The 15,170-nt window shown below is 36.1% G+C and overlaps 1 protein-coding gene across 3 annotated transcripts in view; it reads left to right on the top strand.

Annotated features, from left to right (window-relative positions):
• ZNF280D (zinc finger protein 280D) overlaps positions 1-15,170 on the top strand; it is a 51,821-nt gene that overhangs the window by 23,374 nt on the left and 13,277 nt on the right. For all 3 annotated transcript variants that reach the window (XM_009983351.2, XM_086620298.1, XM_086620297.1), the window contains 9 exons: positions 1,233-1,390; positions 1,819-1,919; positions 2,012-2,158; positions 2,761-2,895; positions 4,469-4,713; positions 5,909-6,049; positions 7,729-7,791; positions 8,370-8,488; positions 8,680-8,716. In XM_009983351.2, the coding sequence (XP_009981653.2) occupies positions 1,233-1,390; positions 1,819-1,919; positions 2,012-2,158; positions 2,761-2,895; positions 4,469-4,713; positions 5,909-6,049; positions 7,729-7,791; positions 8,370-8,488; positions 8,680-8,716 (1,146 nt within the window). The remainder of the gene's footprint in view (positions 1-1,232; positions 1,391-1,818; positions 1,920-2,011; positions 2,159-2,760; positions 2,896-4,468; positions 4,714-5,908; positions 6,050-7,728; positions 7,792-8,369; positions 8,489-8,679; positions 8,717-15,170) is intronic.

The raw sequence follows: 15,170 nt of genomic DNA, 5'->3' as shown, positions 1-15,170 counted from the left end.
CAAGGTGTATTTTACACCTTTAACCATTTATAGTGGACAAAATAAATACTTATTACCTCTCTACTTGTAGTGGAAGCTTTCTGGACCTTAATTCAGAAAAGCACAGGGATTCATCAGCGTAATCCCCTGCTTCCTTTAAAAGATCTATGGTTGAATACACTGAAATAACGTTTTGTTAAGGTTATATGCAGTACTAGTGCCAGTTCCTTTCTTCTGCTTAGGTACGTGGATATCTTCAGTTAGTTTTTTTCTTTTCTCTTTTTAAGCAACTGCATGATATTAGAAGCTTGAGCTCAGGAGACTATTCTTGCTCATTTGTTTTTTCCAATTCCAAGGTCACCACTTAGAGAACTGCAATCCTTTTGTGAGCGTGACCTACATTTAATAGTTCCTCTGGCTGTACTGAAATGAAGCACATTGAAAATAGAACAGTTTTTGAAGTTTAACAGTAGTGGGTTGTGCAACTAACCTGACCTTGTGCTGCTCCACCAATAACTGTGACCTGTGTCCTGAGTGCCGAGACTTCTCAGCCAGAATAGATTCCTACTGCAGATCAGTGGACATATTAATGAGGAAATGGTGGTAACCTGAAGTAGTAACATACCACCAAGCTTCTCATACTCTTGTGATTGTCAGCTGCACAGTGTCAATCTTCGATAACTGTCCTTCATAATTCAACTTCACTCCTAAATGCTTTATACAAAGAAAGCTCATGGAACCCTTCCAGTTTTGAACAGGGGCAGTTTCAGGAAAAGATATAATGTCATAATTGCAGATATGTTCTTTCTACTTAATAATTTTCAGTGTAGCTAAAGTTATACTTTGAGATCGGTGGTGGTGAAGCGTGAGCAGCTGACATGTTTTGTTGTTGTTGTCTTTTCTAATTTCCCTTTCTAGGCAAGAATTTTGTCTAAGCAAACATGAAAAATGCAATAAATTGCTTAGTCTTAGAACAAATTTTGGATATGTTGCAAGTTCCTTATAATAATCAAGATTTCTGTTTAAGCTTTGAAAGATTATTTATGTTGTAGTCAGCTTGCTAACTTTGTTGCCTTTTTATTTGTTTGGGTTTTTTTGAATGAACACTTACTCCATAGATGATTTGGTTTTTGAAACTGAGAAGTCCTTACGGAGTGAAGTTTCTAAAGAATCTTATACGTCTTGCATGTGATATGTCATGTATAGCAAATGTTAAAATGTAGGTTTTTGCACCTGTTTACTATCATTTAAAGGTTTATGAACCACATGAAACATCACTTGGAGCTTGAAAAGCAGAGCAGTGAAAGTTGGGAAAGCCACACCACCTGCCAGCACTGTTACCGTCAGTTTCCCACCCCATTCCAGCTGCAGTGCCACATTGAAAGTACACACACACCTTATGAATCATCTAGTAAGTTGGAATATATTACGCTGAATCTTTTTGTGACCTAAAATTTTTAGATATTTTCTGACTTTCACTCAGCTGGTTTGTAACTTCAGAATAAAGCTATTGTACTTTAAAAGTAATAATCTTGAGATTTAATATAGGAGTTGAGCGCTCATTCAATTTATGTTAGAGCAATGTGTGTAGGAAGAAAAAAATTAAAAAGCTTTTTGTTTTCGTTTTTTTTAATGAAAGCTTGACTGCAAGAATTCATGTTGTTTAAAGGTCTTGCAATCCTAGCTTCCTGAAATTTTAGAGGACTTCTGAAGATTAGAAGAATCATTAGATTGCTTTACCTTTATAGATTTTCAGAGTTCACATATACATACGTGTGTATAATTTATCTACTTATTAAACAAATTCTTACTTTTGTTCCTGTTTTTGACTTTTTCTAGCAATTTGTAAAATCTGCGAATTATCCTTTGAAACAGAACAAGTTCTTTTGCAACATATGAAGGACAATCATAAGCCAGGTGAAATGCCGTATGTTTGCCAGGTATCTCAGAGTGACTGTTTTGTAGTTAGATTACACCCCTTCCCCATCTTATTGTCAAACTTTTAACAGGAAAGTCAAACTTTTTGTTCTAGGTATGCAACTACAGATCCTCGGCTTTTTCAGATGTAGAAACGCATTTTAGAACAGTTCATGAAAATACAAAACACTTGCTATGCCCGTTTTGCCTCAAAGTAATTAAAATTGGAGCACCATATATGCATCATTACATGAGGCATCAGGTAAGCAGGTATTTTCAATCCTTAATGCTAGAAAAATGCCAAATATATATTATTAAACCCTCTAAAAAAAAGCATAAATTATTTGTATGGTTGTTACTGGATAAGAATAGTTAATAAAATATGGTAGAAGAATTATGACTGCATCTTTTAAAAAGTTCTTTAATGGATGTGTTAGAATTTTAGGTTTTTGTGTGACAGCAGCTCCCTTTAAAAAAAAAAATACACTCTCAAGGATATTAGGAGATTTATCTCTGTTATTTAGTTTCTTCATTAAATTGTAGTGATGTGTTCTGCTTTTCTTGAGGTTACTTAGTAAAACTTTCACTAGTTCAAGTAGAGAAAAAGATTATGTAGTACTTTGTCATCTTGTAACTGGTAACCTGATTCCTCCTCCTCCTCTTAGTAATGATACTGCCTTGCATTTTCAAGTATTTAAATATTCTCTCTTTAATTCCTACAGTATCTTGGCTTTGTACAATATTAGGAGTTTGTCTGATTGATGTTTTAGAAACTGAATGACCATTGCTTGAGACAAGCTAGGGTTGGAGTTTTGTTTATCATTACATTCGTGCTTACTATAGATTGTCTTCCATTTTTAAAAGAAAAAAGGAATATACCGTTGCACTAAGTGCAGACTGCAATTTTTGACATGCAAAGAAAAAATGGATCACAAGACTCAGCATCACCGAACGTTTAGGAAACCCAAACAGTTAGAAGGATTGCCTCCTGGAACAAAGGTAAGTGTTCATACAGGAAATTTAGAGGGGACAAAGAATAGAAAACGTATTGGTACAGAAAGGGATGGACTAAAAAGAAGTGCTTGTCTCCTTTCCAAAGCAAAGATTTAAAAAAAAAAAATATTTTTTTTTTTACCCCCCACCTCTAAAACTGAAACTCTGAAAAATACTCCTGTTGCAAGATGCGGTTTACAATTTCCTACTGGTGATCCCATGGTGTTGCTCTCTGTCCCATTCTTCTACACGTATATATGCCAGTAGTCCAGTCAGTGCTACTGCTTTCTTGAGCTGTTGGTTAATTTGCCCTCTCCCATTTATCCTTTCTTGTGCTAGGAGAAAGAGTCTGGATGTAGGTCTGAGGAGTCTGCATTGTTTCTTGTGAAAGATTTTTCAACATATGGAAGGTGGTGGCAAAAAATCAAACAGTGCAAGACCTACTTCTCCTTAGACAATATGTGGTTAGAACTGAGTTCACCAGCTCTTTTTTTAGCTCCAGCATTTAAGGGGGGGGGAAAATCCCCCACAATTTTCTGCCAAGCACTTTATGAAGTAAACTTGAGTGCCCTCAGAACACTTAGACTATTTTAAAATCATTCTTCCATTTCTTGAGAAGGAACCACTTAGACTAGGATTTTCCTGTAGATTTCAGAACTTTTCCCTACAGTTTTTTGATGAAATGTGAAGATACATGTCCTTTCAGTTGAAAGGAAGATGAAAATTATCATTTTAATTAGCTCTTCACAGTGAATTTGCTGTAGAATCAGAAGGGGAAAATGACTGAAGTTGATGTTGATTTTGTTGCTTGGCAGAATGTAAAGCACTGATTCTCTCTTCTGTAACAATATCTCAGTTTTCTGAAGATTTGAGGATCATCATGATACAATAAAAGCTTAGATTATGTTAAAATTTTGGTGTTAGTAGACCTTAACAGAATGTAGATGATGAGACTGAAGAACTTGAAACCAGGTTTAGAAGATGAGGTGGTTCTAAACTACGAGTATGGGCAAGAAGTATAATAAGGAGTCATGCTGTGAGTGAAAACTGGAGAATCAAATTTAAGGGCAAGACAAGGGAGCACAATAATGTGAGATCAGAGGTCAGAAACCAGAATTAGTCCTTAAAGGTCTAGGATGAGGAGCAAAAATATCTGAAGGAAGTAAATTGGCTGATCATGAGGCAACAAGACACAAGGCTTGTGTTAAATCCAGGTGCTGATGGGACTGTTTAATATTCTTCTTTTTAGGGCTAATTGGCCTGACCTTTCTGTTTCTTTTCCACAGCTATGTTTTTTTGTTTTAAGAAAGTAGGATGTAGCTAGTTGCAGGTCTGAAAAGAGAGCAGTGTGTTTTGTCATGGCTATTTCCACCAAAACAAAGAGCTTTTTAAGCATCCAGTAAACTGTTGAGGTTAGGTTTACTCTAGTCAACAGTATTTCATGTTTTTCAAAACAGTCTTTACTGAGGAGTGTTTCTCATGCTATGATTTTTGTCCTAAAGTGGTTTAAACTTTGAGACAAATAGAAGCGAGAACTTGAAAAGCTTAAATCTAAATAATTTTAATTTCATACTTGTAGGTAACTATTCGAGCGTCTATTGGATCTCTTCAGTCAGGGTCATCAGCTACATCTTCTGTTAGTACAAGCACATCCATGTTCCAGTTATCACCTAAAGCTAAAAATACAACCACTAGAAATCATAACAAATCTAGTACAAATAAGTCCAGAGCAAGATCAAAACCAACCACATCGAAGAAGCAAAATGCATGGGCCAACAGCAAAAAAAAAAAAGAAGCTACAAATGCAGCATTGCATAATCTAAGGTAAAACATTAGCATTAAAAATATCTTGAAGTATACTTTGAATATAAATAACGGATCATTTAATTGTCTTTCAATAACTTCTAATACTGCAATACAGAACGTTTGACACTTCAGTTTTGCAGAAAAAGCAGGTGCATGAGCTTTCCACATACTGGTACTGCCATTATGATTCTGAATCTTCATTCACCAATTTTGGTGGTGGTAGACTACTTTATGATGGAAGAACAGATGTTCTGGAAACTTTGTTCTAAATTTAGAATTTTTGTCTACACAGAGCTGCAGACTCTTGAAATACTGACTCATTAGGCAGATTTATGTTTAAAATTGACCAGTGGAGAGGAATACATCTGCATGGGTGTTCTTTGCAAGTTTTCTTATGAAGGGAAAAGTGTTTTCCTCCTTCATTTTTTAAGGGTTTTATTTGAACCTGTTATTTAAAAGGTTAAGTCATGCCTGTCCTAGGAGATACCTTAATTTGAGGAGCTACCAAAAGAAAAAAAAAAATCAAGAAAGTAAAAGCAAGCTGTTGGGAGAATGCTGTCCTTATATTTACAATTTACTTGGTTTTGCTGTCCTTATACTAATAATTCAGTGGGTGTTTATAGATTACAATATAATTTCATGGGCTAACATAATGAGTTAGCAATTTTCTTTACCAAAGATTGTAGATATCTGCCTTCCAATAAGGTCCTAACACTCACTGTGTGCAGCTCTCTGAGACATCCAAAAATGGCCAGCAAAACTGGGGAGGAGCGGGATTAGATTCTTGCTTTGTAGATATTTCAGACCTTGTGGGGAATATCAGGGGTGACAGGAAATCCAGAGGCAGCTTCTGTGGATCATGGTGGATGAAGCATTTTGAAATTCTTCCCAAGTATATAGAGACGGGAGCAGCAGCTGAAGTTGGAGGTTCTCATCTACTGCAGTATTTTGTTTCCAGGAGTGACAAATAACAAATGTTTACATTAACTCTCACTTTTTTATTAGGATGATAATGACAGTATAATTCAAGAAAAAAGAGTTTTTTCTTCGTGTGCTGCCATAATGTATAATAACTCTTTAACTGATACATTTTTAAGTTCCTCATTACCTAATGTAGGCAAACTTGCTACTGACTTAAAGCAAAAAAGTTTGAAATCATTATCTCTCCTTAAAATGTTGATACTAACTATTAGCTTTTTCTTATTACTGTTAGGTATCGTTTGGGAGCTCATAAATGCATTGAGTGCTACTCAGAAATAAAAGATTTTGCAAGCCATTTTCCTGCTTATGTCCACTGTAGCTTATGCAGATACAACACTAGCTGTAGCAAAGCCTATGTGAATCACATGATGAGGTAAGAACTCTTCAAAATTTTTGGTGAGTTATCAGATAACTTCCTAAATTCATATAAGGTGTGTTAAGTGTTTCTATTAGCTGAATTTTGAACTGGGTCGTAGGACTAGCAGGGAGACGTAAGGTTGGATTTTTGCTTTGTAATGAGGACCTAAGCCCCATGTTCTTCTTTCTCCTTAAAAATCCAGTGGTTCAGGCAGTGTTCTGTCTTTGCTTCAGAGTTTCTATGGGATCTTTCATAATTGTTTCAGCTGGATTTAACAAATAATGACTAGTTGTTGCGTGTTCTCTGGGTTTCAGATTGAATACCTCATCTGATTTTACAAGTGCTGAATACATACACCCACAGCTATTGCTAAAGAAATCTGTGCTCAGAATACCATTTAAAGGATGTCTCAAATAGCATACTGGAGTGAATACTTTTTCTTATACCACTTCTAGTCATCCTTAAAAATAACATCTCATCTTGCAGGAGGTTTGCCACTGATTGTTAGGCAGTGTTGAGTATTAGTGATGACGGCTGTAAAAAAGCCTGTTAAGAAAACAAACATGTTAGTTTTCAGAGCAATAGAATTATACTGTGCCATAATTAGACACAGATCACATAACAGTGATGATAAAGTTTTCAAAATCTACTTGTTAATCCTGTGCTCTGAACAAGCCAAATGTATGGTGTAAAAAAACACAGAATGCAGTTGTCTTTTTAAATACATGTATGTGTAAAATCCCTTGGTACTTTTGAATGCTAGAATTCTTGAATTTATGACTCAAATCTTTAGAAGTTTTTGTATGTATTTTATATGTTGACCTATTGATATTAATTTCAATGCTTATGTAAATCCTAGGCTGAAATAGTTTGCATGCTTTTATGCATATAGCCTGTTGGTTGCGTGTTTAAAAAAATAATAAAAATTCATGTGCTTAATTCTAATTTGTGCAAGGGAAAGTTTATTCCAGAAAGAGTGAGGGGAGTCCGAGGTAAAGTGTTCCTACTGTTGCCCGTGTTCTGGGTGTTGTCAAATTCAACTGTGCAGTAAAATAGCCAGTCTTGTTGTACTTTTTCTCCTTGATGCACTGGTACTCTTCCTACTCTGTCTCCTTGCAGCACATATCGTATTTCGGTGAGTGTAAGGAACAAGGGATGGTGAGGAGACAGGCTGTTGGAGAGTGTTTCTGCAGTAGCAGTGCCTGTACTCAGCTGCTCGCTTGTTGTTTCACATGGGAGTACAGTGTTGGCACATACTTAACTTGCATATGAGAACTTACGGGTTGTCTGAAAATGTGATTTATCTCATTTGAAACCCTTTTTTTAGGAAGTGTCAGTTCAGCAAAACTAAAAAAAAATACAGTTCTTTTGTGGAGCACTGTATAGCTACAGCCATGGTGCTTCAAGAACTACACTGCTGATGGAAGTGATGTAACTATGTTCTTGCAGGACTGTGCTGACAAAGTTAAGCCTTGCCCCATCCTCCCAAACTTGTTATTTACAAGAGAGCCAGTGTTCTAAACTAGAGCTGAGATTCACAATTTAATGTTTTAGAATAATGCAGGTCAGTAATTGAGCCTTCTATTTTCATGCCTTGTCATAAACAAATTGCAGTACCATGTACAGTGTAGAGGATATATGGAGTAATGTACTCAAGAAAACCAGTTTAAGTGGTAATGGTTTTTTATATTTAGTTTTCACAGTGCTCGTCCAAGTAAAAGATTTTGGATCTATAAGAAGCATTCAGAAGAGCTACGGTAATTCAGCTTTTTTCAGTTACAGATGATTGTTTTTAACTTTCTGATAGTGAACTGATTAGTTAAATGAGATTAGAGCCTCTTGAATTTCTAGGCTTCCACAATATAGAGGAGCAGGGAAATAAAAACATTACCTCTTCTATTAACAGTGTTCTCTTCAGTGACATATATTTGTTACTTGGCCATACTCAGTAACTTCTTCTTTAACCCTGAGCAGTTTTAAAAAATATTTCTGCTTCTTTATTTTCCAGTTATTCATAATGTGCAAAATGAGGGGCAAGGAGGGAAACAGAAAAAAAACAGACAAACAAAACTGAAAAACTCATGCTTTACAGATAAATTTCTGTCTGAAGTGGTGGGTTTTGTATTACATCCGGCATGGAGATACCCTGGTCATTGACTGGGATTTCTGGGTGCTGTTTGCGGTATAAAAAGTAAGAATATGTTTTCGTGAGTCATCTCATCTAAAGTTGCAGGAAATTATTTTTTTTAATAGTCTGTCTGGTTGCTGTAAGTTAAGAAAACTGTTTTGACAACCATGTTGTATTTATACTTCCTTTTTACTTTCTCTTCACCAGAGGTGTGACTGTAGTATGTCTTAACTGTGATTTCCTGACTGATGTTTCTGGCTTAGATAGCATGGCCACACACCTGAGTGAAAGCCATGCTCATACTTGCCAAGTTATTATAGAGAAAGGTGAGTATATACAGTGTCTTTTCTATATAGTATACTTATCTGAATACTTATGTGTAGATGTCTCTCTGTTATTGCAGTCTTTTTTTCAGTTGCATTATCATTATTTCTGTGTACTTAGATTTGAAAGTGAGTACTTCTGTATTTCCACGTTTTCAAATATTTTTAATTAAATCCTTTATTTTTATTTTCAGTTTCTGTAGATATCCCAACTGCCAAACCAGCATCTGAGTAAGTTTTGTTTTACTGCTCAATGTTTATTTCTATTGATTTAGTGACAGATGACCAAAATTTGCACTTAGAAATTGAATTTCTTTTTAATTTCATAGAATTTGAAATGTATGGATGAACATTAACCCTTACTTTACTAGTGTTTTTTGCTCTTACCATATCCACAATTACAAGATTAGGGAGATAAAATGATTACCTGTTGCAGCCAAAATCAAAACTAAGTTTCTGTTCACTGTGGCCAAAGAGACATAAATAATTTTTGCAATATTAGAAATTCTTGATCCTGACTTCTAAGTCTAGGCTTAGTGAGACTGTCGCTTCAACTTGCGTTTAATACTAGCTTTATTAAATGAGTGGTTTATGTTCTTTATGTAATATTAATATGAATTTTTTAAAAAGACATCTTTATTGAAGTAGGAGAAATTCAGTCTTAATACTTTATAAATATTTATAAATTATTTTAAAAATATTATTTATGTGGCAAAGTGTCATGGTTTGACCCCAGCCAGCAGCTAAGCACCACACAGCAGCTCACTTATTCTCCCCTCAGTGGGATGGGGGAGAGAATCGGAAGAGTAAAAGTGAGAAAACTTTGAGTTAAAGTTGAGATAAAGACAGTTTAATAAGTAAAGCAAAGCCACGATGTAAGTAAAGCAAAACAAGGAATTCCTTCACTACTTCCCATCGGCAGGCAAGCGTCCAACCATCTCCAGGAAAGCAGGGCTCCATCACATGTAATAGTTACTCAGGAAGACAAATGCCATCACTCCGAACATACCCCCACTTTCTTCCTTTTTCCCTCAGCTTTGTATGCTGAGCATGATTTCATATAGTATGGAATATCCCTTTGGTCAGTTGGGGTCAGCTGTCCCAGCTGTGTCCACTCCCAGCTTCTTGTACTCTCTACTTGCTGGTGGGGTGGGTTCAGAAGCAGAAAAGGCCTTGACTCTGTGTAAGCACTGCTCAGGAGTAAGTAGAACATCTCTGCATTATCAACACTGTTTTCAGCACAAATCTAAAACACAGCCTCATACTAGCTACTGTGAAGAAAATTAACTCTATCCCAGCCAAAACCAGCACACAAAGGTATATTGTTTTTGTTAACTTTTTAATTCTGACATTCAAAGAAGAATTAATACAAGGATTCTGGCTTTTGATTTTTTTTTTTCTGATCATTTTTTTTAAGATTTGGAAAAGAACCTGCTCTGTCAGGAAGATTGTGTTGCAGGATTTGCTTGGATATTTTTTTAACCTTAGAAGAATCGGATGTGCCAAGCCATCCTCGATTATCCTGGAACAATACATTACAATGTAGCTTGTGAGCCTACTTATGCCTCAATTGAAGGGTCAGAGGTTGTCAGTTGAAGCAAACATTTGAGTTCTCTGAACTGTTTCAGAACACAGGAACAAAAATGTCAATTATACTGCAAAGAAAGATATTTTCAAGGACAAAAGAAAATAGTTTAACCTTGATTTAACAAAAAGATGTCATTGAGTCCATTTAGCCTATAGCAGGATTATAAAAGGGATTACTCGTCTCATGCATGATAAGAATTCTTCCAACAGAGCAAGAAGTTCATAGGCCTCTAAGCATGAATCAGCCTTCATTGAGTGTTGGAAACATCCCCAATAGGTTACTTCATAGCTATTAAGTATTTTATTTCTTAGTTTCCATAAAGTGGCCACTAAGAGGGGATACTGGAATAATCTGTCATCTGATACAAGCATGGAAATACTTGTCTTTGGCTATGAGAAATAGTAGAGCAAAATATATGCTATAAACTTCAAACCTCTACTAAAAACTGTTTAGCATGTGATGCAGTTGATTAAAACTAGTGGTCTGATGGGATGATTAATAGACATTATTAAAAAGAATTGAAGATATTCTGGCAGGAATGAACAGGGGAAGGAAGTTAATTTGGGAAAGGATTCCAAAAAGCTATTGGAAAAATGAAATTTCTTATTTTGAAGCACAGAATATTGAAATTAGACAAAATATTGGAAAGAGTCGTCTAGGAGAGTGAGCTATATTCCTTTCATTAATCCAGGGTAGCTTGTGTCCTTTAACAGTTTAGATTTCAGTGAAACTCAGACAATGGAAAAATCAAGCGTTGAGCTGCGATACAACCTTAGCTTTTCTGCTTGGAGCTGGCATTAGGTGTTGGGAATTAATACTTGCTGGACTATATGTATGGAAAGGTTATAAATGTATTGAATGGTAGGAAAAGAGGTACAGTTGGAGCAGGCTTTTGTCAGTACTGCACAAGGATCTTGTCTTGAATATATTATATGAGATGTCATGAAAAAACTTAAAAATTGTTGGATATACAAAGTGTGTATTAGATGGGTGAGCACTGAAAAGATTTAAAGCAAAGTGAAGAATATGTGCAGATTTGTTTCTACAAGCTGTTAGATTAGAACAGATGCAGATAGCCATTATTTTTGAGATCTCTCATGTTGGCATAAGATTAGTTACTGGTACTAGATAAGATGATGTAGTCTGTGGTCGTGCTTTTTGAAACTGTCATGCTCAGACGTAATTAATTTCAGTAAACCTTGTCCTGTACTATATACTAATTCTCTGATGCTTCGGACAAGAATATATCATTGCTAAACTTAAGAGCATGAATATACCTGTGTAGCAGATTTTTTTTATTCATTATTTGCAGTACAGAGTACACACAAAAATGTTCATCTTTTTGCGGGATGGTTCTTCATGGTTTGCTTTGGAAGAAGAGGAACTTGCAGACAATATTCATAACTTTTGCTGTGTGGGTTCTTAATGATCTATGAATGTTTCCTCCTATTCTTTGACTTATTATTCAATGAGCTATGACTTGTTTATGGGGCTCTTCAGAATCACTTCATTGTCGCAAATAGTGACTCAGTTACAATCTTGAACACTTTTGGATCTTCTCTTGCGTCCCTCAGATGGTATCTTTTGGTATCTTTTGTTATATATCAGACTGTGTTGTAAAACTCATCTTTATTGCTAATGAACCAGACATGTTCTGTGAGCTCTGAATAGTGCTGATGAGGCTGTCTTTGGACCAGAATCCTACCATTAGTAACACAGCTGTAACCTAGCTGGAGATGTTCCAGCAGGAATTGCTTTTTAAATTGTTGCTCTGAATGAAGTTGCCTTGTTTAGGGATCCACCTTGTGCTGAGAGAATAAGGCTTAATAATTATGCCAGTACTCTTCTAATGCTCAACTCTCTGCTTTGCGCAACAATTAACATATTTTTAAATGAACTGACAGCAGACATTTTTGTTGCAGGGGAGTTGAAAGTGAGCAGGTATCCTATACTGCCTTGGCTCACTGATACATCATTGTGGACCAGAAAATTGAACCCAGTCCAGCTTGGGATTATTTTGGTATGTAAGCGAACAAGGATCTGACCAGACCTTTTCTTTTTTCTTCATACATTGAAGCTGTGGTATTCTCTTCTTGCATCTTTTAGGCAGCAGGTCTGGTCTTTTCTCTCAACATGGTAGTCTGGCAAAGGCCCTGCCCTCCTATGGTAATGTTCTCTGCTTTGCAGCATTGACTTACAGCTTTTTGGGGGCTATACTCCTTTGAAGAGAGGCTTACGTGATGAAGTTTCATTTACGTGATGCAGGGTTTCTTTACTGCTCATTTGCAGTGTTTCTTTGCTGCTCAAGACTGTCGATATCTTCCCAAGCTAGAGTAGTATATAAATTATGATATATGTGTTGACATCAAAGCCCGTTTTGTTCTGAACTTGACCTAGCTTCTGAAACTAAAGGGCTTTGTCACTCTCTTTGGGTGTACACTAAAGCATAAAAGTCCCGATCTATTTAATATTAAGTAAGTTGCATTTTTGTCTGCCTAAGACTTTACAGTATATACTGGCAAATTATGCTTTGAGTGACTTTGTCGCGTGTAACTGCATGAACTGAATCTTGGCCAAAGGAATTTATTAGCTGCTTTGCTCTGGTAGCTAAGCTTCTTTTGCTTCTAAATACTGTAGGAGGAAAGCATGTGATGGAAGCAGATACATTTATTGAGTCTTAATTCTGAAGGTGGAGCAGCCACAGTTCATTGACACCTTGTTCTTTTGGTATCATCTCTCATCTTCAAGGATGCTCTGCTCAAGCTGCTGAGACATCTGCTGCTTTTGATTTCACTGCTTTTGACTTCATCTTTAGATCTAGATTATCTATGGCAAGTTTATCCATCAGCAGGTTGTCTGGATATATGATGAGCTTTCCTTTTGTCATGATGAACATCTAGTGTTCCTCCAAACTCAACCTCCTGTTTACAGTGGATGTGTGTCTTGGAAGCTAGTAAGCAAGAGATTCAACCAAGCAACCTAACAGAGTTAATCTTACTCGGAGATCAGTCACTGTTATAACCTCCTAGTTATAAGAGATTATTCCTGATGAGTGCAAGCTGTTATTAATTTGCAGCACTTTCTTTTTCTCCATAATCAAATTCTCTGAGATTAATCCATTTTTACTGGTGTTTTTGTCCTTTTCACTTTTAGTATTGAAATAGTAACAGTTTTGGTGATAGTGAGCTTCTGCAACCACTGCGGCATTGCTAGTAATAGGAAGGATCCTGTCATCCGTTGTCTCTTAAGCATATTTTGTGATTGAGCATCTGCACGCTTACTCAGTACTCTCAAGTCCCATCGTTCTTTTTGCTACTTTTTTTCCTTCTGACAGAAGCTATGTTCCATCTTGGATGTTGCTGTTCAACTTCAAGTATCAGTTACATACTACAGGTTTTTCTTGCAGGGCTTACTTCTAATTTGACACAGCAGCATTCAAAAAAGCATAGTGGGTTTGTGTTTTCATTGTGAACATGCTGTTGCATTTCAGAGGAAGTTGAATCTGTGATGTTTCACTTTCATTTAGGTTTCTGGTAACAAAACTGGAATATGATTGCAGATTTTTGTGACTTTCAGAAGTGTTCTCTTAGAGTTTCTCAGGAATTACACTAGGTTCACACTTTGATTTGAAGTTATGTGAATTATACCTCTTTTGAGTGCTGATTTGGAATACTGTAATTTGGTTCTTTTACAGCTTTGCTACAGAAATTTTGAGTTTCAGATTTGCAGCTAAAACACTTATAAGCTATATTCAAATTTGCCAGCTTCATGTAAATAGCTCCTGTAGAAACAATTGGCATTGTGGCATCCTCTTTCCTTTTGTATGAGGATCTCGGGAAAGTTACTCAGGTGGAAAACTCATAACATAAAACCAGTATTAAACCATGCACGTAAAGCTGCCTGACTCGATGATAAATATCCCTGATGGTCCCAACAGCTACGAAGTTACGTGAATAATGCAGCATACTGAACCATGTCTCGAGGACAGAGCATGAATATGCATGGCATAAGTTTAGCTGATGCTCAAAGTGTTAAGATTTCATTTGTATGTACCTTAACCTGTCTCTTTTATTTTTAGGATGTCGAGTGTCATTGCATTATGGGCTCTTAAAAGGCATGTAGTTGCAGGGCAACCTTGCTTGATTAGCAAATTCTACATTACCTTTGTTTTGAAAGTCTTTCTGGCAAGAAAGCAAATAAAACAAATATTTATTTCTGTTATTCTGTTAAATGTTTGTAACTGTGCAGCTTTGTGTGTAACAAAACTTCTCTACTCATTATAATAATAGTAAGTTATGATGTAACTGTCTTCATTGCTAACCCTGTTTCATAGGTGAGAAACTGGAGAGTGTCAAGGAACATGAATGTCACCATCTTTCCCATTCAGTTGTCAAACTAGTTGTAAAATAGGTTTACATTTGTAATACTGGGCGTGGTTCAACTGAGTGGCTGGAAGGGACCTTGAGCCACTTAAATAACATGAAGTTGTTTTCTAGAAATTCTGGAAGCTGCAGTCACTCTAGAAAAGGTTACTTTTGGTTAGGGGTGGACAAAAGAGGGATGTTTGGCAAAAGTATTCCAACTGAGTTTCAGTACAGCTTACCTAAAGAAGCCGTGAAGTAACTCTTTGGTTGTGAGAAAATATGAAAGATCGCTGGGAATACAGTTGCTCATGATTTGACTTCTCTGTGTGTGCAAATACACATGATTTTATTATGTGAGAACAGGGGAAGCAATGAGACTGTATGAATTTCAGAAATGAGAATATTCCCATGCTTGAACTGTGCATTTTAGTCTACTTGTTTCCCTGACTCCAAATCTCTTCCATTAGTCCTAGGTGACTCTTCATTTATCAAATAAAGTTTCAGATCAACCTGAATTTAGACTTTAAAGTGTCTAAATTAATGTTGTTGTTTCCCTGGCTTTTATTTTGAGTCTCTCTGGTTTTATGGCAAATCCATTCTACTGAGTATCTCAGTCAAGCTGAAATTTTGTGCTCAACTGCTACATTTTGGAGGCTTTTTTTTTTTTAAGGCATTGACAATTAAGGGGCATCTTTTCATTGTTCTTAAACAGAAGTTTTTTTTGATGCAGTAC

Source organism: Tauraco erythrolophus, chromosome 14 (genome assembly GCF_009769465.1).
Source record: "Tauraco erythrolophus isolate bTauEry1 chromosome 14, bTauEry1.pri, whole genome shotgun sequence".
Taxonomy (NCBI): Eukaryota; Metazoa; Chordata; class Aves; order Musophagiformes; family Musophagidae; genus Tauraco; species Tauraco erythrolophus.
The sequence above is the reverse complement of the archived record's forward strand: the minus strand, read 5'-3'. Positions and strand labels throughout refer to the sequence as shown.